Raw genomic sequence first — 26,241 nt, 5'->3', positions numbered from 1 at the left:
CGCCGGATCCTTAACCCACTGAGCGAGGGCAGGGATCGAACCCGCAACCTCATGGTTCCTAGTCAGATTCGTTAGCCACTGCGCCACGACGGGAACTCCCTAAAAAATTTTAGTCTGTTTCTTAGATTTCTGTTTAAACCAGTCTATCTACACATTTATTCCAAGAGGGAAGTATCTGTATTTATAGATAGACATAGATATAAATATATATAGATCAGAATAACCCTTCAGTCCTCAAGAATGTCGTACTTTTTGACAAAAAAATTAAGTAACAAAATTCTAACATGCATAAAGACTACAATCTTACAGAATTTGCTGTGCTTTACTAAATTCCAAAAAGTAGGAAGAAGTACCCTTAGTATAACTGGTAGAATATAATACTTGCATATTAGACTATATAGATATTTAGATATTAGAATACTTACATTGTAGAATCTCTTTCTTGAGATAGCGTTGCCTCATGTGAAGCTGAAACAGCAGAAGGGGATCTAGGATACAGCCTATAACCTTCACTTGGAGTGATTATCTGCCTACCCAGAATCCTTCAAAATGAAGAACACAAAGAGATAATTAAGCACCTTCACCTGGCATAATACAAGATGTAGGTGTTTTTAGAGCAAATTTGATGGCTCTACAGAGAAGTCCAGTATATACTTAGTTCATTACTGATTAAGAATGATTCTTGAGGAAATGTGAATCCAGAGCCTTTTTAAAGGTATATCTCTCTTCTGTAGAATGGAAACAGAAAAGATAAAGCCACAGTTCCCCCCAACTTCCAAAAAATACAAGGAAACCAGGCAAACACTTATAATTTTCCCTCCATTCTCTGTAACAGTCTTCACTAAAACTGCCAAAATGGGTGAAAGGCAGGCCAAATTAGTGAAAACTGAATTAATTTCTTAAGAACATGAAGCTTGGGAAGTTTCCTGGTGGTCTAGTGGTTAGGACTTGGTGCTTTCTGGGAGCTGAGATCCCACATCAAGCCACTGCACGCCATGGGATAATCAGAACAAAAAAAATACAAAGCATTATAAATTTTAAGCTTGTGTAGCACATGTGCTATTGTGGTTTCTAAAGGAAGCTTCCTAATAGCTTATGTCTGCTCTCAAGTATACATATATAAGAATTTACTTGTAGACAAGAGTGTAATCAAATACATTTTCTAACCCTCTTGTTCAAAAGAAAGGCTCCGGACAGCCACAGTACATGGATCACAGCTGCTGGTATAGAAATTGTATTACTCAATTAGACAACATATTGGTAGTTATGAAAACTGAGAAACTTGCATCAACATGAGTTTTCTATCAACTGAGGCTTTCCACTGCATAGCCTTATTTATACAAAACTATGTCCTTATAAAGATTTCAGAATACAAGCTTTTTTGGAAATCTACTTATCAAGTTTTAGTATTAGCTATGAATATACAAGGGCTCCAATACCTGAGGTGAGGAAAGCTACATGTCCACTGTTGGCACTCTTCTTGTAGACTCTTAGTATGTACACTCAACTTCTGCTCATACAAGAGTTCATCAATGGCTGTGAACATTGCCTGTACTTTTTCAGTGGCATTTTGATCAAGTTCCTAGAAGAAATTATCACCCCAAAATATTTAGGTGAGCTTCAATCTCTGTTAAAAATCACTAAGATTGAAAGCAATCAGATTTTGTTCCGTTTTCAATATTTAATCCATTTGTGTGAAAGAAAAGTTGCTAGTGAGTTTTCAGATCTTAAAATATTCAAATAGCCTCCCTATTTAAAGAATATTTGTAGAAATATCTGTTTTTAAAGTAAAATTTTCTTCATCATAAAAATCCAGTTAAGTATAAAGAAAAAATAAAAATTGCCAATAATTCTACCACTCAAAGATAGTGATTGTTTTTATAGTTGCTTGCTCCAGTATTTTTTTATAGTTTAAGGTAGAAATTACTTTGTAGTCTGTATTTTTCACTTGACCATTTAGGCTAAATCTATGCCCTATAATCCATCTGTTAGCAGCAGCCAAAGAGATGACTATAAAATATGAATCTGATCATGTTATCTGATATTCTGCTTACTCTCTACTTCATCTGTTTTTATGTGCCCTTTGACATTCTGGTGGAAGAAAAGTTACACCTTCTTTTAAAAGTATAAGATGAGAAATATGTATTTTATCTGTAACAATGAAAGCTTCTATCTAATAAAAAAGGTAGATAGAGAGGTTAACTTTAAAGACTCAACACAATACAGTTTTAAAAAATTCTCACTTATTGTTTTCAAGCCTGGGAGATGACGTTGAACTTTCCTAGTATCAGTGAAATTTTTTTGTGTCTTTTTAAAAGGGCCACACCCACGGCACATAGAAGTTCCCAGGCTAGGGGTCAAACTGGAGCTGTAGCTGCTGGCCTACACCACAGACACAGCAACACCAGATCCTTAATCCACTGAGTGAGGCCAGGGATCGAACCTGCGTCCTTATGGATACTAATCAGATTCGTTTCTCCTGAGTCACAATGGGAACTCCTGAAACTTGTTATTTTTACTTTTAAACATTTATCAATTTATATTCTATTCATGTCAACTTTCTTTGCTGACATTTGACTGTTAAATTTTTCACCCCTTAATTTTGAACATTTGAGTGTCATTCCATTTTTGATGTTTCTTTAAACAGCATGTAGCTGGATTTTCAAAATCCAGTTTCAGAGTCTCTGTCTTTTATTTGTAGCTAAGTTTTATCCATTCATAATTATTGTAATGTACAATATTTGGACTTAGTCCTACCATTTATTTTGTGTTTTCTATTTAACTCTCTTTTTCTTTTTCTTGTGTTTTTAAATTCATTCTTTTCCTTCTTTTTTTTTTTTTTTGACTTTTCTAGGGCCACACCTGTGGCATATGGAGGTTCCCAGGCTAGGGGTTGAATCGGAGCTGTAGCTGCCAACCTACGCCAGAGCCACAGCAACAAAGGATCTGAGCCACGTTTGCAACCTACACAACAGCTCGAGGCTGCACAACAGCTCGAGGCAACAACAGATCCTTAACCCACTGAGTGAGGCCAGGGATTGAACCCACAACCTCATCCTTCCTAGTCGGATTTGTTAACCACTGAGCCACAACAGGAACTCTGTCTTTTCCTTCTGTTAGAGTGATTTTCCCTATTTTCCCTATAAATTTGAAAGTTATTCATTATTTTTATATTCTTTTAGTAATACTTAAAATTCTGGGAGTTCCCGTCATGTCTCAGTGGTTAACGAATCCGACTATGAGCCATGAGGTTGTGGGTTCAATCCCTGGCCTTGCTCAGCGGGTTAAGGATCTGGTGTGCTGTGAGCTGTGGTGTAAGTTGCAGACACAGCTCGGATCCCACATTGCTGTGGCTCTGATGTAGACCGGCAGCTACAGCTCTGATTGGACCCCTAGCCTGGGAACCTCCATGTGCCGCGGAGTGGCCCTAGAAAAGGCAAAAAATAAAAAATAAAAAATAAATAATAAAATGCTGGCATCCACATACCCTTATTTTCCTAACAAAGTTTGAAGTTTTTCAGGATTTCTGTCCTCCACTGAAACAAAGAACTTAGATCATTTTGCAATATATATATAAATCCAACTATTTTGTACACCTCAAAGTAATACAATGTTTTATGTCAATTATATCTCAATTTTTAAAAGAAAAAAGATATGAGATACACTGTGAGGATACAATACCAGAACTTGATGACTGATTCAGTGCAAGAGGTGGTTATAAAGATGAATCCAAGCCTTCCATTCTGGATTATAGGATGCTGCTAGTAATAATGTGAACATTCATCAAATAAACTCAATCTTTACATGAATAGATCTCAAAGGCCTTTATACTAATTAACCAGTCTCTGTCATATCTTTTACTCTTTTTATTTTTATCTAATTTTTTGACTTAGCATTATATGTGTGTGTGTCTTCTCAGGGCCACACCCATGGCATATGGAGGTTCCCAGGCTAGGGGTCAAATCAGAGCTGTAGCCACCAGCCTACATCACAGCCATAGCAACTCGGGATCCGAGCTGCATTTGTGACCTACACCACAGCTCATGGCATGCCAGATCTTTAACCCTCAGAGTGAGGCCAGGGATCAAACCCTCATCCTCATAGATCCTAGTCAGATTCGTTTCTGCTGAACCACGATGGAAACTCCTGTATCATGCATTTTTAAAGCAGGAGAGGCAAGCACTTAGGACTTCTCAGGAAACACATTTTTACTAGTGTTTTTTGAGGTTTAGGACCATATGGACAGTGAAATAAATCTTAAAATATTATTAAATAATACTAAAAAGGTGAAATATAATAAGGCAGGGAGTTCCCGTCGTGGCGCAGTGGTTAACGAATCCGACTAGGAACCATGAGGTTGCGGGTTCGGTCCCTGCCCTTCCTTGCTCAGTGGGTTAACGATCCGGCGTTGCCGTGAGCCGTGGTGTAGGTTGCAGACGCGGCTCGGATCCCGCGTTGCTGTGGCTCTGGCGTAGGCCGGTGGCTACAGTTCCGATTCGACCCCTAGCCTGGGAACCTCCATATGCCGCGGGAGCGGCCCAAGAAATAGCAACAACAACAACAACAATAACAACAACAACAAAAGACAAAAAAAAAAAAAAAAGAAATATAATAAGGCAGAATGGAATTTAAAATATCATAGTGATCACTCATAATGGTTATTACTTTGTGTAATTTTTTTTGTCTTCTATATTGAGTACCCACACTGGATCACAATATCAACTACATGCATTAGTGTGAGTTGCAGTTTAAAAAATTTGAAGTCACTTTCCAGTCTAAATCTTACCCCCTTCAGTTTATAGAATTATTGACAGGAATAGATAGGGATATGGGGGCTTGGACATCTTTCCCCACTTTAACAATAAATGAAAATCCAATTATGTAAAACCAAAAAAATTTTATAAGGAAATTGATTATGCTTTAACTTCCTTCTAAGCATCTTACATGAGCTATTTATTTTGAATTTTAGTATTAGTGTTGTTTTGAATACATAAAGCTATGGTTATTTGTTTTAGTAACTACTTAGATTTACCAATATGCTTTGCCAATTACTTTTGCTTTTTATATCCCATTCCTTCCTTCTGGCTTTTTTTTCCTTCTTGTCCAATCTGTCCTTTAATAGTTCTTTCAATGAGTATATTGAATGGGAAATTCTTGTAGCATAAATGTTTTAAATGTCTTTGTCTTGCCTTTACTATTAAATGATAGTGTATCACATGTAATCATTAAGATAGGAATATATCATTCACTTTTTCCTTAGCAGTTTAAAGATATAATATCATTATCATCTGGCATTTTTTTTTCCTTTTTTGGCTACACCCATGGCACATGGAAGTTCCCAGGCCAGAGACTGCATCTGAGCTGCAGCTGTGACCTACACCACAGCTGGGGCAACATGGATCCTTAAGCCACTGGACTGGGCTGACATTTATTGGTAATTGTGAGCAATCAGCTGTAAATCTGATTTTTATTCTATTATATGTGGTCCATCTCTTCTAATAGCTTTTAACAATTTTTTAATCTGATTTTGTGCAGTTTCTTTGGAATATATTTGGGAGTTTTTTTTTTTTTTAATTTGTCCCTCTCTTGATATGCTTTTTCAGTATGAAGACTTTTGTCTTTCATTCTTTTTTTGGAGGGGGGGCACACCCAATGCATATGAAGGTTCCCAGGCCAGGGGCAAATTGGAGCTGCAGCTGCGACCTACACCACAGCTCACAGCAACACTGGATCCTTAAACCACTGAGTGAGGCCAGGGATCGAACCCACATCCTCATGGATCCTAGTTGGGTTTGTTAACCACTGAGCCATGAAGGGAACACCTGTATTTCTTTAATTCTTATAAAAGTTAATGAATATTTATTAATTTATTAATGATTTATTATTTCTTCGAATATTGCCTTTTTTATACTCTCTCTTTCCAAAATTTCTGTTAGACATCTGTTAGATGTTACAGCATCTTAATCCATCTTCAGTATCTCGTATGTACTCTTCAAATTCTCAATGAAGCCAGCTCTCTGGTTCTAGGTCATTTTCTTAGTTCTGTCATTCAGCTCACCAGTATTCTATTTCACTGGATCCAGTTTACATGTAGTAGTTAATATCCAGTTATCTATTGAGATATTTCAAATGCTATTCATGCCTAAGGTTTAAACTAGGTTTTCATACCTATATTTTCTTAAATCTCTACCTGCTTTGTTTTAAAACCTGCAATAATGCTAATAGGTGCTATCTTAGCCCTTAATTCTCTGAGTATTTTAAAAATTTAATAAACCTTATTGAGGAATAATCTACATACAATAACATTTCAAGTATATACAGCACAATAAGATCTGACAAATATATTCATCCACGTAACCACCATTCCCTTCCAGATATACATTTCTGTGACCCTGGAATATTTCCTTGCAGTAGTTGAAGTTTCCTATTCCCAGTGTCATGAAACCATTGCTCTGATTTCTATCAGTATAAATTAGCTTTGCCTATTCTAGAACTTCATATAAATAATGATCATGAAGGATGTATTTTTCTATGTTTAGCTTCCTTCACTCAGCAGAATGTTTTTGAGGTTCACTTATGTTGTTGCATGTGTTACTCTTCATTACATTCTATTGCATTGTAAGAGTACGACACATTTGTTTATTCATTCTCCTGTTGAGGGACATTTGGATTATTTGTTATTATGAATAAATCTACTGTGAACATTCATGCATAAATCTTTTTCTGGACATATATCTTTATTTCTCTCAGATGAATACCTAGCAGTAGAATTACTGAGTCTTATAATGAGTGTGTGTTTAATGTTAAAATAAACTACTAGGAGTTCCCGTCGTGGCGCAGTGGTTAACAAATCCGACTAGGAACCATGAGGTTGCGGGTTCGGTCCCTGCCCTTGCTCAGTGGGTTAACGATCCAGCGTTGCTGTGAGCTGTGGTGTAGGTTGCAGAAGCGGCTCGGATCCCGCCTTGCTGTGGCTCTGGCGTAGGCTGGTGGCTACAGCTCCGATTGGACCCCTAGCCTGGGAACCTCCATATGCCGTGGGAGCGGCCCTAGAAAAGACAAAATAAATAAATAAATAAAAATTTAAAAAAATAAACTACTAAACTATATTGTAGAATAAATATACAACTTAGCACTTCCATAAGAAATACATCAGCACTAAATCCGCTCCGCATCCTAATACTAGGTATTGTCAGTCTTTTTCAGTTTTAGCGATTATAGTGAATGTAAAGTGGTGTATCATTTGGTTTTAAATTTGCATTTCCCTGTGATAATACTGAGCATCTTTCTGTATGCTGCTTGGCCATTCATATGTTTTCTTTTAGAGTTGTCCAAGCCTTATGCCCATTTTTTTTCAACTGACTTTATTTATCTCCTTAATACGGAGTTTTAAGTTTTGGATACAAGTCCTTTGTCAGATATATGTATTGCAAATATTGTCTCCCCGTCTGTCGTGTGACCTTTCACTTTCTTCATAGTATATTGGAAACACAAAAGATTTTAATTTTTGAAAAAAGTGTATAGGAGTATTAACTTACAAAGTTGCATTAGTTTCAGGTGTACAGCAAAGTAGATTTAGATTCTTTTGCTGTATAGGTTATTATAGAGTATTGAGTACATTTCCCTGTGCTATACAGTAGGTCCTCATTACCTATCTGTTTTATATATAGTAGTGTGTATATGTCAATCCCAACCTCCTAATTTTTCCCCCTTCCCATGTTTCCCCTTTGGTAACCATGTTTGGTTTTGAAATCTGAGCCTATTTTCTGTTTTTGTATGTTCTTTTGCATCATTTTATTAGATTCCACATATTAGTGATTTCATATGATATTTGTCTTTGACTTACTTCACTTAGTATAATTTTTAGGTCCATCCATGTTGCTGCTAATGGCATTATTTTGTTCTTTTTTATGTCTGAGTAGTACTTCATTGAATATATGCACCATAGTTTTCTTTTTTTTTTTTTTTTTCCAACTACATCCATGGCATATGGAAATTCCTGGGCCAGGAATCAAACCAAGCTGCAGCTGTGGTGATGCCAGATCCTTAACCCACTGCAGTGGGCCAGGGATCAAACCTGTGCTGCCACAGATACAATGTTGGATCCTTAACCTGCTATGTCATGATGGGAGCTCCTCACATCTTCTTTATCCAGTTCTGTTGATGGGCATTTAGGAACCACCATACTGTTCTCCATAGCGGTTGCACTAGCTTACATCTCCACCAACAGTGTAGGAGGGTTCCCTTTTCTCCACACCCTCTCCAGCATTTATTATTTGTAGACTTCTTGATGATAGGCATTCTGACTGGTGTGAAGTGATGCCTCAATGTAGTTTTGATTTGCATTTCTCTAATAATTAGTGATGTTGAGCATCTTTTCATGTGCTTTTTAGCCATCTGTCTTCTAATAGATCTTCTGACCATTTTTTAATTGGGTTGTTTGGTTTTTTCATATAAAACTGTATGAGGTGTTTGTTTATTTTGGAGATTAATCTCTTGTTAGTCAGTTTGTTTGCAAAGATTTTTCTACTATTGTGTGCTGTCTTTTTGTTTTGTCTATGGTTTCCTTCACTGTGCAAAAGCTTTTTTTAATTAGGCCCCATTTATTTTTGTTTTGTTTTGTTTTTCTTTTCATTACTCCAGGAGATAGATCAAAAAAGATACTGCTGTAATTTATGTCAAAGAATATTCTGCCTGGGGTCCCCGTCGTGGCTCAGTAGTTAACGAATCTGACTAGGAACCATGAGGTTGTAGGTTTGATCCCTGGCCTCGCTCAGTGGATTAAGGATCTGGCATTGCCGTGAGCTGTGGTATAGGTCGCAGATACAGCTCGGATCCTGTGTTGCTGTGGCTGTGGTATAGGCCGGAGGCTACAGCTCCAATTGGACCCCTAGCCTGGGAACTTCCATGTGCTGTGGGTGCAGCCCTAGAAAATGCAAAAAAAAAAAAAAAAAAAGAATGTTCTGCCTGTGTTTTCTTCTGAGTTACTATAAAGTATCCAGCCTTACATTTAGAGCTTTAATCCATTTTGAGTTTTTTTATGTATATTAGAGTGTTCTAATTTCATTCTTTTACCAAGCTGACCAACTTAAAAGATTTTGATTTTGATGGAGTCAAATTTATCAGTTTTTTTAGGCTTATGCTTTTGGTGTGTCGTATCTATGAATTCATTGCCTAACCCAGGGTTATGTGGGTTTTCTCATACATTTTCCTCTAAAAGATTGACAGTTTTTGCTCTTACATTTAAGTTTATAATTAATTTGAGTAAATTTCCTGTATGGTGTAAGGTAGGGTCTAAATTCATCTTTCTGCATATGGATATCCAGTTGTCCCAGCAACATTTATTGGAAAAAATATCCTTTCCCAGTTAAATTGCCTTGGTAATTCTTCACCAAAAAACTGACCATAAATGTAAGAGTTTATTTCTAGATTCTCTATTCTGTTCCAGTGGTCTATAGGCCTATCCTTATGTCAGTACCACACTGTTTGATTACCATTATATTAAGTTTGAAATGTGACAGAATAAGGCCTCTGTCTTCTATCTCAAAATTCTTTTGAACTGATCTGGGTCTTTTGCAATTCCATGTCAATCAGAATTAGCTTATCAGTGTCTACAAAAAATCTGCTGAGATTCTGACAGAGAATACACTGAATATATAGATCAATTTGGGGATAAATGCTGTCTTAATATTTAGTCGTCCAATCCATGAACATGGAATGTCTCTTATTGGTTTATATTTCATTTCTCTCAGCAACGTTTTAAATTTTTCAGCAAATGTCTTGTTCTTTCGTTAAATTTATCCCTAACAATTTTTTTGTTCTTTGTGAAATGAATTTTTAATTTTCATTTTCAGATTATTCATTACTAAGGTACAGAAACACAACAGATTTTAGAAATTTAGATACAATTCCCATACCATGAAATTCATCCTTTTAAAGTGTAAAATTTGGAGTTCCCACTGTGGCTCAGCAGTAACAAACGTGACTAGTATCCGTGAGGACTTGGATTCAATCCCTGGCCCTGTTCAGTGGGTTAAGGATCCAGCATTGCCATGAGCTGTAGCGTAGGTTGCAGACGTGGCTCTGGTGTTGCTGTGGCTGTGGCATAGGCCAGCAGCTGCAGCTCTGATTGGACCTCTTGCCTGGGAACTTCCACATGCCATGGATGTGGCCCTAAAAAGACAAGTATAAAATGTAGTGGGTTTAGTATATTCACAGTGGTCTGTAGTATATGCACAGTTGTGCAACCATCACCACCATTTAATTCCAGAACATTTTCATCACTTCCAAAAGAAACTCTTCCTCCAGTAGCAACCACTCTCCATTCCTCTCCCTGCTGAGCTCCTCACCACTACTAATTTACATTATCTCTATAGATTTGCTTCTCTGGTAATTTTATATATATGAAATCATATATGCCCTTTTTGTCAGGCTTATTTCACTTAGCATGTTTTCAAGGTTCTTCCACAGTATAGCATGTATTAGTATTTCCTTTTTATGGCATTATATAAATATACTATATTTCATTATAGAAATATACCATATTTATAAATGATTTTTATAAATTGTGTTATATAAATTATATATATTGCATTATATAAATTGCATATATAATATTGCATTATATAAATATACCATATTTACAATTGATTTTTGTAAACTGACTTGATATACTGTGACCTTCCTTTAACTCATTTCTTAGTTCTAGATAGATGGGGGGGTGAGATGGAGGAAGTGTGAATTTTTTAGGATTTTTTGCATCATGTCATCTGCAGATGAAGATAGTTTTATGTATTCCTTTCGAACGTAGTTGCTTTTCATTTCCTGACTTTGTCCTGTTGCATTGACTAAAACTTCCAAAACAATACAGAAAAAAAAGTTGCAAGACTGGACATCTTTACCTTGTACCTGATCTTAAGAGGAAAATATTCAGTCTTTTCCCATTACCTACACTGAATTTTAGCTGGCTTTTATCAAGTTAATGAAGTTCCCTTTTATTTTCTAGTCTTTTGAGAGGTTTTTTTTTAATCGTGAATGGGTATTGGATTTTGTCATATGCTTTTTCTGTGCCTATTGAGAAAATTGTGTCTTTTTTCTCATTATTATGATAATGTTAAATTAATTTTCTAATGTTAAACCAGCTGTATATTCCTTAGATAAATTCCACTTGGTCAGGGTAAATAATCCCTTCATGTTGCTTGGTTTGGTTTGCTAATAATTTCAAGAGGAATGTTAATTTGTAGCTTTCTCTTTATGTGATGTCTTTGTCTGACTTTGGTATCAGAGTTATACTGACTTCATAGAATGAGTTAGGAACCATTCCCTCTTTTCTGAAAGATTGGTATTATTTCTTCTTTAAATATTTAAGCATATGTAGAAACACAATTGATTTTTTCATATTGACCTTATATCTTGTGGTCTTGTTAAGCTCATTAGTTCTAATCAGTTTTGTTTGTTCATTTTGTGAATTCCTTAGAGTTTTTTACATACAGAATTCCTTTCTTGTGATGTCTTAGTGTGGTTTGGTTTCAAGGTAATATTAGCCTCACTGAATTAGTTGGGAAGTTTTCCTTCCTCTGTTTTCTGATAAGGACTATGAAAGATAGTTACTATTTACTCTTTGAAAATTTGGTAGAATTTACCAGTGAAGCCATCTATGCCTGGGCTTTCCTTTGTAGCAAGATTTTTAATTAGTATTTTTTTTTTCTTTTTTGGCCGCACCCTCGGCGTATGGAAGTTTCCAGACCAGGGATCAAATCCAAGCCATAGCTGTGACATAGGCCACACCACAGAACCACTGCACCACAGAAACTCCTAATTACTAATTTAATTTCTTTAATTAGTATGTATCTATAGGAATTTTAAATTTCTTTTTGAGTCAATTTTGTGTTTTTCTAGAAATTTTATCTAAATTATCTAATTTCTTGGTATGATGTTGGTTATTCTATTTCCTTAGTCCTTTTACTTTCTGTAAGATCAGTAGTTATGTCCTCACTTTCATTTCTAATCTTGTTAATTTGTGTCTTCTTTTTTCTTTGTCAAATTGGCTAAAAACATCAATTTTGTTGCCAGTTTTCCAAGAACCAACTTTTGACTTTTTTGAGTTTTTCTGTTGTTTTTGTTTTTTGTTTCATTAATTTTTACTCTAATATGAATTATTTCCTTCCTTCTGCTTGCTTTGGATTTAATATGCTCTTCTTTTTTAGTTTCTTAAGGTAGAAGCTTATGTTATTGATTTAAGATGCTCCTTTTTTCTATAGGCACTTTTCTTCTGTTTTAGTATAACTAACATATGTTGGTTTCAGGTGTATAATATAATGATTCAATATTTGCATGTATAGCACATTGTAAATCTAGTTAACCTCCATCACCATGATAGTTCCAGAATTTTTTTTCTCATGATGAGAACTTGTAAGATCTTCACTCTTAGTACCTTTCAAATATGTACTACAGTATCATTAACTATAGTCTCTATGTTGTACATCACATCCCCATGACTTACTTATTTTATAACTGGGAGTTTGGACCTTTTGACACCCTTTGCCCACCCTTACCCCACCTCTGTCACCACCAATCTGTCCTGTGCCTAAAAGCTTGAGGTTTTTTTCTATAGGTATTTAAAGCTGTAAGTTTTCCTCTAAGCGCCACTTTAGCTACCTCCTAAAATTTTTGATATCCTGCTTTTCCCTTTTTGTTGCAAGACATGTTTCCTTGAAAACTCCATCTTGTCCTTCTTTACTTTATCCCATCTTCTTGTCTTACTTTATCCCATCTTCCTGCTTTGAAAAACAGTCACAGTGCTGGTAAATGACTTAAGTTTAAGAGCAAAGACCTAAAGGCATAAGTGACTTAAGTTTAAGTACTGTTATGTGCCTAGAGGTCAGAGTAAGAGCTTAACCCTTTACCACCTAAGTGGCATTTTAAATAGTAAAAGAACTTATATAATAGTAAACAAACCCTGTAACATCCACCCATAGCCACTCCTCACTTGATCTCATCTAAAGAGCACAATAAAAGCAGTGTGGATTCTGGAGGCAGGGCTCTTGGTCCCTGAGACCTTGAGTCCCCCGGCTCCCACCTTTACTTAAGATAAATGTCTCTGTGTCTTGTTTTATGTTAACCATTTTTCCTTAAGTTCCACAGCACCCGTTCTTCAGACCCATCCTGCTGAGCTGGCCCCGGCACCTTTTCATTCAATTAAAAATATTTTCTAACTTCCCTTGTAGATTTGTTCTTTAACCCATCAGTTATTTAGAAGGGCACTGTGTAGTTTCCAAATGCTTGGGGATATCCCAAGTTTATATCCATTGTTGATTTCTAATAATTCCAGCATGTTTGTAGTGTGTTTATAATTTCAATCCTTTTAGATTTATGAGACTTGTTTTATATATTCTTGAAGAGTATATATTCTGCTGTCATTGGGTAGAACCAATTAGATCAAGTTGGTTGAAAGCATTATTCAGGTCTTTAATATCCTTGCTGACTTTCTGACTAGGTATTCTATGAAGTACTGAGAGTAGGGTATTGAAGTCTCCAGCTACAAGTGTTGTGTTTCCTATTTCTCCTTTCAGTTCTGTCAAATTTTGCTTCATGTACTTAAAGGCTTGGCTGTTAGATGTGTACACATTTATAATTGCTTTATTTTCCTAAAGAATTAGCCTTTTAAAATCACTATTGAGGACTTCCATCATGGCTCAGTGGTTAATGAACCTGACTAGAATCCATGAGGATGCTGCGGATTGGATTCCTGGCCTCAGTCAGTGGGTAAAGGATCTGGCGTTGCCGTGAGCTGTGGTGTAGATCGAAGATATGGCTCAGATCCCTCGTAGCTGTGGCTGTGGCATAGACCGGCAGCTACAGCTCTGATTCGACCCCTAGCCCAGGAACCTCCATATGCAGCAGGTTCGGCCCTAAAAAGACAAAAGATAATAAATAAATAAATAAATAAATAAAATCATTATTGACATGTCTTTTTGTTTCTAGTAGTATTCTCTGTCTTAAGGTATATTTTGTCTGAGTTTTTATGGCTGCCTTAGCTCTTAATTTTTGTGCCCTCTCATATCTCCACTGCATTTGCTTTCTGACTCATAGTCAGGGATGTGTGCGTAGATAGCATGGGCCTCCTCTGGTCTCTCCTGCATGAATATGTGGAGAGTTTATTAGGATTTCCTGATTTAGTTCCATCTCCTTGATAAATTTCTGGATAGTCTGCCAATCCATTTTTTTGTGTGTGTGCCAGCTAATACTGAAATGTCAGACTATCTGAACCACTGTTTTTCCTGTTCATATGCCACTGAGTTTGCTACTGTTATTGACAATGCTGTTGGATAGAGAGTTCATCAAAGTTTCTTTCCAAATCTACAGAGCCCTCTCCAGTAGTGAAGCTACTAGTTTCACAGCTTGTCCCTTTAAGTTGAACAGACTCTTATAGTTCCTAACTCAAAGTTCTAGTGATTTTTCATGAATAACTGCTACTCCACTTGTTCTGTACCTTTAGTGAATTTTCAGAACCTTGAAATGGTTGCTTTTGACCATTATATCCAGTTTATTATTGCTTCAGGGAAAGATTTGTCATCTTAATTTTGGCATCAATATTATGCTGACCTATAAAGTGAATTGAAAATGCTACTATTTTTTAGAAAAGGTTTCTGTGGCTTATTTCTTTCACAAATGCATGTTTTTCCACCTGGGTCTAGAGACTTCTTTGTGAGAGTTTCTTGATTCAGTTTCTTTACAAGTTTTAGAACAATTCAGATTTTTGAGGAGTTTTGTCCATTTCATCTATGTTACAGAATTTATTGGCATAAAATTGCTCATGTTATTCTGTTACTAGTCTTTTAATGCCTTAGGATTTGCAGTAATTATCTCTTTCATTCCTGATATTTCTAATTTGTATTTTCTTGCTTTTTTTTTGACTAAAATCAGTAGAGGGCTTATTTATTAATTATTACCCTTTTAAAAGAATCAACTTTTGGATTTTTTCCTTTTCCCTTTTATTTACCTACTTTCTGTTTCACTGATTTTGCTTTTAATTATTTCTTTCATCCTACTTTGGGCTTAACTTATTTTTCTTTCTTAGAATCTTGAGCTAGAAACTTGGGTTATTCATTTTAAAGGTTTCTTTGTTTCTAAAATAGCTCTTTAAAGCTATAAATTTCTTTGTAAGAACTACTTAGCTGCATCCACATATTTGTATATTTTGTGTTTTTGTTATCATGTAGTTCAAAATACCTTTTGATTTTCCTTGTAATTTAATATATAGAACAGTGTTGTTTAATTCTTTATTTGGGTACTGATTTCTAATTTAATGCTATCATGATCAGAGCATACTCTGTAAGATTTAATCTTTTGAACAATATTATTTTATGGCCCACCATACAATCTGTCCTTGTGAACATTCCATATGCACTTGAGAAGGATATATACTCTGCATTTGTTGGATGTAGCATCAGATCTTTTACATTTTTAGTTATTTTCTAATTGTTTTATTAATATCTAATGATAACTGTGGATTCACCTAGTCCTCTCTAGGTTTAGCAGTTTTTCTTCATACATTTTGAAATTCTGTTAGATGTTGACTTATTTATAATTGTTATATCTTCCTGGTGTACTGTGTTATGGACTGAACTGTGTCCTCCTCAAATTCATAATGTTGAAGCCCTCATCTGCAACATGATTACATTTGCAGACAGAGCCTTTAAGTTGGAGATTAAGATAAAATGAGGTCATAAGGGGAGAGTCATTACCTAATATGACTGGTATTCTTATAAGAAGAAGAGATCAGAGATCTCTCTACCTGTGTATGTGCGCCCAGGAGAATGGCTGGTGAGGATATAGTAAGCTGGGAAAAGTGGCCTCATCAGCAGCCAGCCCTGATGGCAGCTTGATTTTGGACTTCTAGCTTCCAGAACTGTGAGAAAATAAATGTCTGCTGTTTAAGCCACACAGTCTGCTGGTTATGGCAGCCTCAGCTAAGGCAAACTGCGTATTTATCACTAAAAAATACTCCTCTTTCCTAATGATCAACTCCATGTCTTGAAGTTTATTTTGTCTCAAATTAATATAACCATGTCAGCTTATTGTGTGCATGGTATATAACTTTCTGTTCCTTTAGTTTCAACCAAATTATGACTTTATATTTAGAGTGGATATCTTCCATATAATATATAGTTGGGGTCTTGCTTTTTTTAATCCAGTTTGCATTTTATCTTTTTTTTTTTTTTGTCTGCATCCACAGCATATGAAGGTTCCTGGCTCAGGGATCACATCTGCGCCACAGCAGCAACTCCAGATCTTTAACCCACTGAGCTGGGCCAAGGATCGAACCTGTGCCTCAGCAGCTACCTGAGCTGCTGCAGAGACAATGCCAGATCCTTAACCTGCCCTGCCACAGAGGGAACTCCCACTTTATACATTTTTTAATCCATTCCATTTACATTTATTTTAATTATTGACATGGTTGGGTTGAAATCTAATATCTTGCTATTATTTCCATGTGTCCCTCCTTTTTGGGGGGGGGTCCTTTCTTGTTCATTTCCTTTTTTCATTGATTTTCCTCTCTTAGTTTGGGTTAATCGAATATTTGTTCCTGCTCCATTTTATTTCCCCTATTGGCATCTTAGCTTATTCTTCTTAAAAATTTTTGTTTTCTTTTTATGGCCACACCTGCAGCATATGGAAGTTCCCAGGCTAGGGGTCAAATTGGAACTGTAGGTACAGAACTACACCACAGCCACAGCAACAATGGATTTGAGACACATCTGCAACTTATGCCACAGCTTGCAGGAACGCCAGATCCTTGGCCCACTGAGCAGGGCCAGGGATTGAACCTGCATCCTCATAGAGACCATATTGTGTTCTTAACCCACTGAGCCACAACGGAACTCCCTAATAATTTTTTTAATGCTTGCTCTAGGGACAGTAATGTGTATTCTTAACCTATCAACGTCTCGTTAGAGTCAGTATTTTACCACATCATACTTCCCTCTTTCTTACTTCTCTCTCGATATCTGACACTTCACAAAGGTAACTTTATAACAGTATAATTCCATTTATATTCACCCATCCTTTGAGCTGTATTTGTCTCATCTTTACTTCTCCAAATATAAACTCCATCTGGTACATTTTTTGGTTTAATCAGTCAATTATCTTTTAGGGAAATCACACAAAAAAATAGACTTTTATATTTACTGACTTATTTAGTTTCTGGTGTTATCTCCCCCATCACAAAGATTCCAACTGTCTCGTCTGCCCTGAACTCTGATCTCTGTTACTCAGCACAATGGAACCATCATTGTTTGTTTGGATTCTAGCTGACATTTCCATAGTCAGTTATCCCCAGACAGGAAGCCAGAGTAAACAGGGGTTCATCTTATGAGTTTCTTTTTTCTCAGAAATTGTAGATATGTGCTGCCTGTTAACCAGTGCCTCAAGAGACACTCAGCATGGGGTTTCAAAGCCAGAATAGAATAAGGAAAGCATCAACCTGGAGGGAAGCCTGGTATAAGATATTGAAACTGAAGCAAAATAAGGAGGGTGTCTGTGTAGGAAGACAGCATGTTGTATGGTAGGAGCCCAAGAAGGGCGAAGAGAACATCTAAGCAGTCTTTTTGACCCTGAGGGGTGTGGTTCCTTAATTTAATCGAAATAGCTTTAATGTTTTGACATTTAAACTGGCATTTGCTCTTCAGCTGGCAAATGGTCATTATCAAGATTCAAGGGTTTCCTTCTCCTATGTTATTGATAATTTTTATAAGGTATGGTTTTATAATTTTATCAAGTACCTTTTCAGCATTTATTGGTTTGATCATATTTTTTCCTTTAATTCACTGTTAGACATATTAATATTTACAGATATTGACCCATCTTTGCATTCCTAGAGTAAGTTTTACTTGACTGTTTTTTAAAAAATCAACTCAAAGTACATAAAACTAAAATAGAATTGGGTTAGATATTTTTATGATTTTTTTATTGTAAAACTTTAAATAAAAGACATAATTAGGAGTTCCCGTCGTGGCGCAGCAGTTAACGAATCCGACTAGGAACCATGAGGTTGCGGGTTTGGTCCCTGCCCTTGCTCAGTGGGTTAACGATCCGGCATTGCCGTGAGCTGTGGTGTAGGTTGCAGATGCGGCTCGGATCCCGTGTTGCTGTGGCTCTGGCATAGGCCGGTGGCTACAGCTCCGATTCGACCCCTAGCCTGGGAACCTCCATATGCCGTGGGAGCGGCCCAAGAAATAGCAAAAAGAAAAAAAAAAAAAAAAAAAGACATAATTAAAAAGGAAAGTCTTCCTTCAAATCATTGTATTAACTTTGAATTTTAAAACAATATTTTAGAAGAAATAAACCTAAGGATATAAACTCCAGCATGATTATAAATATAAATAAACCTAAGAATATAATCTCCAGCCAAGTAGTAGGTCATTAGTTAAAGTGGGGGAGGGGGCTGTATTCCTATATAGCAGTGATAACTCAAAGACACTTAAGTTCAAAAGCAAGTAATATATATAATTAAATACTAAATTCAGGTTTAACATCAATTCTATCTTATGACAAGAGATTTATTCAAAGTAAATAATAAAATGATAGAGACTAAAGGAAGATCTAAATAAAATTTCTAGCTATAACACTAAAATCGGTTAAAATGACAAATGATTTAGATGTGATTATAAAGTAATAAGCAGAGCCTAGCATCTACTATTCAATTTCAGTTCTCCCTATATCTAATTTAATATAAAGTTACAATGCAATACTAATTAAATCCTTCATGAATATTTTATAAAATTTCATACAAATGAAAATACAGTTTATCTGAAAAAGTAGACACAAATACCAAATAACGTATGTTGTTTAATGAATACTAGTAGATGTGTCCTAAAGATTTTCAAAACAGCATGAAAACCACATGCTATTAAGTCAAATATAGAAAAATGGTTCAAAGTAGGCTCCATAGCAAAAGAACTTAAGTATCCTCACACCATATACTATTTTAAAAGTCTAGTAAATAAACTAGACTTTAAATTTTAAAAAAAAGTCTAGTAAGTTAAAAAGTTAAATATGCAAATTCCATTAAAAAGTTATGAAGAAAAATATTATAATAGTCCATCTTTCTAAAGAAAAGACTAATAGGCGTTCCTGTCATGGCTCAGTGGTTAACAAATATGACTAGGAACCATGAGGTTGCGGGTTCAATCCCTGGCATTGCTTGGTGGGTTAAGGATCTGGTGATGTTGTGAGCTGTGGTGTAGGTCCCAGATGTGGCTCAGATCTGGCATTGCTGTGGCTGTGGTGTAGGCCGGTGGCTATAGATCCGATTAGACCCCTAGCCTGGAACCTGCATATGCTGTGGATACGGCCCTAGAAAAGACAAAAAAAAAAAAAAAAAGAAGAAATGAAATGACTAATAAAGAAATGAAGGTCAAAAGTGAAATGGTCGTGGCTCAGTGGAAATGAATCTGACTAGCATGAGGATGCAGGTTTGATCCCTGGCCTCGCTTAGTGGGTTAAGGATCCGGCATTGCTGTGAGTTGTGGTGTAGGTCGCAGACGCAGCTCAGATCTGATGTTGCTGTGGCTGTGGCATAGGCCGGCAGCTGTAGCTCCGATTAGACCCCTAGCCTGGGAACCTTCATATGCTGAGGGAGTGACCCCAGAAAAGGCAAAAAAAAGACAAATATATATATATATATATGCTACACAGTAAATACCAAAGGAAAGCAGGGGAATGGGAAACATTTGTATGACATTCATAATCTATAAAGAGATCCTAATTATAATATAGAGACAACTGAGAGAAAATATATAGTCAGCACACTTAAACCTCACAGGAAGTCATCAAATTAATTAAATCATTACCTAAGGATAAAATTTAAGATCTAGTGCTGCCTACCTCTCCATTATCATTAGCACTTCTCCCTGGTACACCATCCTTCAATCACCTTGACCTTTTTCTAGTTGTAAGAACATACCAAACACTTTCCTTTAAAACATAAAGATCTCTTCCTCTTCAGGGCTTTTGCATAGGCTTCTAGTTACCTATCTGGAAGCTTTTTTCCTCATTCTTCACATATTTGACTCTTAAGGCTTCAAGTCTTAGATCTACCCTATCTGATAACCCTACCTAAAGTGAATCCCCCTTATAATGTTCCATGTCAGCATCCCGTTGTCTTCCTTAGAGTACTTATCAACTTTTGTAGTTATTTTGTTTATTTGCTTTTTTAAAAATTACCCTCATTAGAGTACTGAATGTCTTATTCACCTCATATTTCCAAGTCCAGTGTCTCAATTAATATTTGTTTAATATGGGGTCAATTAATATTTGTTTAATAAATACTGAAAACCCAAGTATCAGATAATAAGGAAATTATTCAATTATGATATATTAAAACAAGGAAATACTATATAACTATATATAACTATTCAAATTGACAAGTATGGAAGTAGTAAAAGAAAATGTCTCTACGAGGAGTTTCTATTGTGGCTCAGCAATTAACGAATCTGACTAGTATCCATGAGGACACAGGTTCAATCCCTGGCCTCCCTCAGTGGGTTAAGGAACGTGGGATCCAAGCCATGTCTGCGACCAACACCACTGCTCACGGCAACGCCGGATCCTTAACCCATTGAGCGAGGCCAGGGATCGAACCCGCAACCTCATGGTTCCTAGTCGGATTCGTTAACCACTGAGACACATTGGGAACTCCTTAGCAGGATTTTTGTAAAGAAAGCAGGTTGACTATACTGTATATGGTCAGTATTATGAAAATATAAAATAATTATAAGTGAAAAAAGAGAGCATAAATATTATATGTAGACTGTGACTATAACTAGGCCAAATCAAATATAGATTGAAAGAAGATACAGAAATAAAAATACTTAATGGCATCAAGATGATAAATATGCATAAAACTTGTCTTTCAAATTTTCTTTTAAGGTCCATATATCATAAACATTTTTGCAGTCCACATGGCTTAGTAATAAACTTTCAAAAACATTTTAAACAAGATAATCTTAGTGGTGGAGAGACACATTAATGGACTGAACATAGCAAAAGGAGTAGATCCAGAGCCCAGATCCATAATAACCTGCAATTGTTTAAGCTAAACACTAAGCATCAACCCTAAGGATCAACTACTACATCCATAAAATAGAGAAAATACTGAAAGAGGGTGAAAAATGATGCTTATTAACAGCTGTTTTAAAGGGTAAAGAAACAGTGTAGAAGAGGGAAGGAATGAAATTAATTGACAAAACTGATAAATCCTAACTCCCAGAACAATCTCCCAAGCAATTCCTCAGACCAATAACATAAAACTCACACCATATCCCCAGGAGAAGTCCGAGCTCCCTTCAGTAGAGATCCCTGTGCCTGTGTAACTTGGAAAAGCAGACCTTGAATTCCCAGTGTCAGCTGATGTAAAAGGTGATTCTTGTGTGATGTCAGACTCACTAAATGCACAATTTGGAAGAAGAGAAAACAGAAAAATGCTTATATTTCCTCAAGTTTCTGCAGCATTAACTACTCAGCAATCTATTAGGTGATAAGCATGTATACAAATATATCCACAGAGGCAAAAATAAATGAAGAGCTTGAAATGTAAGCATCATAGTAAGGTCCAATCTAATTCTCACAGAATTGATGGCAACCATTCTAATTCTAGACTTAGTTTACAACAAATACTTTTTAACATCCCACTTATAATATCTACCCTTGACAACTAAAGGTATTTTGGAAATACTAAGAATAGTATCTGAACCTGTATTGCACTTTTTCTTTACAAAGCGCTTTCACAGATATTAACCCCATTTTATCCTCACAACAACCCAGTGATATAAAACTCAACCCCTTTTTAAAGACAAAGAATTTGAAATTTAGTTCTAGGTTTTGCATTTTTGGAGGAGGGGGGGTGCCGCACCCATGGCATAAGGCAGTTCCCAGGCTAGGGGTGGAATCGGAGCTGCAGGCCTACACGCCACAGCTCATGGCCAGGTACTTAACCACTGAGGAGGGCCAGGGATTGAATCCACATCCTCATAGGTAGCAGTCGGGTTTGTTTCCACTGAGCCACAATGGGAACTCCTAGTTCTAGATTTTGAAACTAAGTTTTATGACCATAATTTTTCTATGATACCACATTGCTTCTCAGAGCACTCTATGGAGTACAGTATCCTCTGTTCTCTTTCTTAAAATAATAACTGCAGGAGTTCCCTCCATGGCACTGTAAGTTAAGAATCCAACTGCAGTGGCTTAGGTCCCTGCAGGAGGTGTGGGTTCGATCCCTGGTCCAGGAACTTCCACTTGCCACAGATGCAGCCATAAAATTAAAAGTAAATAAATAACTGCAGCTAACATTTATTCAGCATTTACTATACTTTATCTCACTTATATTCACAACACCTCATTATAAGAGATACTACTATCAGCTAAACAACTTGCCCAATATTACTCAGCTAATAGGTGGCAAAACCAGGATTAAAAATTAGATCTGTTGGATTCCTCCTGAATGTCCTTTTAACTATTTCATAATGCTGCTTTTCAAAAGTTATAAAAGTTAAGTATGATCTTGTTTTCATTAGCTGTTACAGAATGAAAGTAGAATGGTACTGAAAATGTGGTAAAAATTTTTGTTTTGTTTCGTTAGTACAAGGCTTGATACCAATGCTAAGCCAAACCCCCAAAACTTTTGCCATTATCAAGTGCAATAAGCAAACAAGTACATTTTGTGTTGTTACCTTTGGGAACTTGTATCTTTTTCATGGCTGTCATTGGTAGAGGAAATTTCATCCAGCTGCTCTGGAAGGGGATGATGATTAAGAGCATGTTTTGTTATTCCTTTCCTATAAAAGAGAGAAAAAAGTTATATTTCCTGTAAAGAAAAAATACATACTTTTCAGTAACCTACTTTTTGCTGTTCTGGAATTGTACTGTCCAATACAAGGCCATTAGCCACTAGCAGTTAAAATGCAGTCAGTTGGGGAGTTCCCATTATGGCTCAGTGGGTTAAGGACCCAACATAGTCTCTGTGAGGATGCAGGTTCAATCCCTGGCCTTACTTAGTGGGTTAAGGATTTGGCATTACTGTAAGCTGCAGATGCGGCTCGGATCCGGTGTTCCCATGGCTGTGGTGTAGGCCTTAGCTTCAGCTCTGATTCGACCCCTAGTCTGGGAACTTCCATATACCACAAGTACGACCATAAAAAGAAAAAAAGAAAGAAAAAATGTGGTCAGTTGGAAATGAGATGTACTTTACGTGTAAAACACATAGGATTTCAAAGTTTAGTACAATAAGAATGTACAATATATCATTATTTTATCCTGATTACATTTAAAATGATAATATTTTGGATATATTTCGGTTAAACAAAACATATTCCTAAAATTAATTCCACTGCAAATTGAAAATATAATGTAAAACCACACACCTATTAGAACAGATAAGATAAAATATGGTAATAATGCTCAATGCAGGTGAGGATATGGAGAAACTGGGTGTCTCATCATTGCTGGTAGGAATATAAAATGGTATAGCCATTCTGGGATAGTTTCATAGTTTCTTATAAAACTAAACACATGCATTTATCATAAGACCTAGCCATTGAACTCTTGGGCATTGACCCAAAGAAATGAAAATTTCTGTTCACACAGAAATCTGTACACAAATGTTCACAGCAGCTTTATAATTGAAAAAGAAAATTGGAACTGAAATGTCCTTTGATGAGTGAATGATTAAACTTTGGTCTATCCATCCAATGGAATGTGATTCATCAATAAAAAGGAATGAACCGATACATGCAACAATGTGGATGGATTTCAAGGATGTCATACTTAGTGAAAAAAAGCCAACCTCAAAAGGTTAAAAATACTCTATGATTCCTTTTATTTATTTTTTGGCTGCACCCTTGGCATGCATAAGTTCCCAGGCCAGGGATTGTACCCAAGCCACAGCAGTGACAACCTCAAATCCTTAACCACTAGCCACAAGGGGACTCCTATGATTCCATCCATATTACATTCACAAAACAATAGAGGTGGAAAAAAGACTAGTGGTTCCCAGGACATGGAGAGAGAACTGATGTGACTATGAAGGGATGCATGAGAATGTTTCTTGGTGATAATCAAACAGCTCTCTATATTGTTTTTGTTTGTTTTTGGCTGCACCTACAGCATGCAGAAGTTCCCTGGTCAAGGACTGAACTTGAGTCGCTGCATTACAGTGCTGGATTCTTAACCACAAGGAAACTCCTGCAATTATACTATAGTTACATAAGTTATCTTCATTGGGGGAAGCTGGGTGGAGGATTTCATGGGACTCTATTTTTTGTGACTACCTGTGAGTCTGTACTTATTTCAAAATAAAAAGGTAAAAAAGTTAATTCCACCTGTTTATACTATTTTTTTAAAGTGACTACCTGAAAATTTTAAATTATATATATGGCTTGTATTATATTTCCATTGGACAGTACTGTTCCAGAGAGTTCAACATGTACCTTAGAATAAACTTTAGGGTCAATTATTATTGGTTCCAATCCTAATCATCTACAGTAGATTTTCCTTCCCCACAAAATCCTACAGTCAAATAACAAGATAGGTTAAACAGAGTTACATAGGTTTCTTTATGAGAAGTCTTCATAGGGCTTTTAATATGCAGAAATATATTTTACATCTAATACTCTTATTTCAGCTAAGGAATGTGAGGCACAGAGGCATGAGGTAACCAACTTAAGGTCATATGGCTAGTTAAGAGATGGAGCCAGGATTCAAATCCAAGTAGTCTGTCTGAGATTTCTCAGAATAAATGAATAGTTTTGAGATTTTAGTGAATTGTATCATTTTTATATTTATAGATAAAGGTAAAGACCCAGTCAGCAGAGCTTGTATTTTAAATTCTTTCTCAGATGGTGGGGATGGCATTGTGTAGGGATATATTTCTCCTTCACTCATTCAATGATCTTACAACCAAAAACTTGCCTTTGAGACAGTGGTGGGGATCAGAAATGTGGATTCCAGCTATGGAATAGAAACTTCAGACATATTTTAGTCTGTCAGAAAAATTTGGTTATAAAGTGACAATTAGATAATACCAAAGAAATATATACGAGAAAATGACTAATTTCTAGAAATGTATAATGAAGTATATAGGGTAAATGACAGTGTCTGGAGTTTTCCTTCCGTATTTCACAGATGACAGAGAGGCTGGAAAAAAGATAAAGATGAAAGAAGAAGGAAATATATTAAAATTCTAACAACTGTTGAATGTAGGTGACGGTTATGTCATTGTATTATTCATTATACATTTATGCTTAAGATTTATTATTTTAAAAATCTTAAGATATATGCTGAAAATGACTTTTATTCCAAACTGTTTTCAACATCTGTAATTTGGAGCCATCAGGGAGAAAACTAAAGTTACTTCTTCAAAGCAAATTATCAATTATAACACCTAAAATTAAAATTACTTAAAAAATAAAATTACTTTTAATATACTCTCATTTAGATGCATATAATCTTCATCATCTCCACTATTCACATTATTTTGACACTTCTAGAGAATCATCTTTTGGGAGAGTTATCTTTAGTGAGTATCAAATCAATAATAGAGAACAAATAACACAATGATAGTGGGTCAATAATTCTGGCCCAGTAAGTGCCTATCAGTAATTTTTTCGATGAAAGATATTTTTTTTCACTTTCAGAATGGCCAGAATTAATTATAAAAGCAGATTTTTAGCTAACCCACATTTGCTTTATTGGGAAATGACTTTCTTCTTCCTAGTTCCTAAAAATCTTTATTATCTGAATTGCTTCTGTGTCCTGTCCTATTACTTAGATAATAAGCCTCTGAAAGGCAAGGAAAGATCACAGACTGATTTTCTTTGTATGACTACTGCACCAAATAAAGGTGGGAAGGAACAAGGAAATGACCATTTATTGAGGCCCTATTAAATGTCAAGCCCTATGCCATCATTTTAGACATGCTTTTAGATAAAGTCTTATTCCTATGTTATAGAAATGAAGGCTCAAAAAATTAGTAATTTGCCTAAAATTCAGAAGGCTAGAAAAGAGTCTAACCAGAAACCCAGGTGTGACTGAAAATACCATAGCTGTTATTACCATATATAATTAATATTTAATTAATAAATGTATGGTTGCTAAAATTACATACCTTAGTGGAGAAAAACAACAACTGGGATTTGGGGTTAAAAAGCCCAAGCTCAAAAACCTATTGGTTATATAATCTTAAGA

At 35.9% G+C, this 26,241-nt stretch overlaps 1 protein-coding gene across 3 annotated transcripts in view; it reads right to left on the bottom strand.

Annotated features, from left to right (window-relative positions):
* The window catches only part of FAM149B1 (family with sequence similarity 149 member B1), a 73,166-nt gene that overhangs the window by 45,845 nt on the left and 1,080 nt on the right, over positions 1–26,241 (bottom strand). For 2 of the 3 annotated variants that reach the window (XM_013983338.2, XM_021074321.1), the window contains exons 2-5: positions 22,731–22,835; positions 21,317–21,446; positions 1,440–1,582; positions 426–542 (exon numbers count right to left, since the gene is read on the bottom strand). In XM_013983338.2, the coding sequence (XP_013838792.2) occupies positions 426–542; positions 1,440–1,582; positions 21,317–21,446; positions 22,731–22,835 (495 nt within the window). The remainder of the gene's footprint in view (positions 1–425; positions 543–1,439; positions 1,583–21,316; positions 21,447–22,730; positions 22,836–26,241) is intronic. The other variant, XM_021074322.1, reaches the window with a different exon arrangement.

The sequence above is a fragment of the Sus scrofa genome, chromosome 14, assembly GCF_000003025.6.
Source record: "Sus scrofa isolate TJ Tabasco breed Duroc chromosome 14, Sscrofa11.1, whole genome shotgun sequence".
NCBI lineage: Eukaryota > Metazoa > Chordata > Mammalia > Artiodactyla > Suidae > Sus > Sus scrofa.
This window is presented reverse-complemented; position numbering and strand designations above follow the sequence as displayed.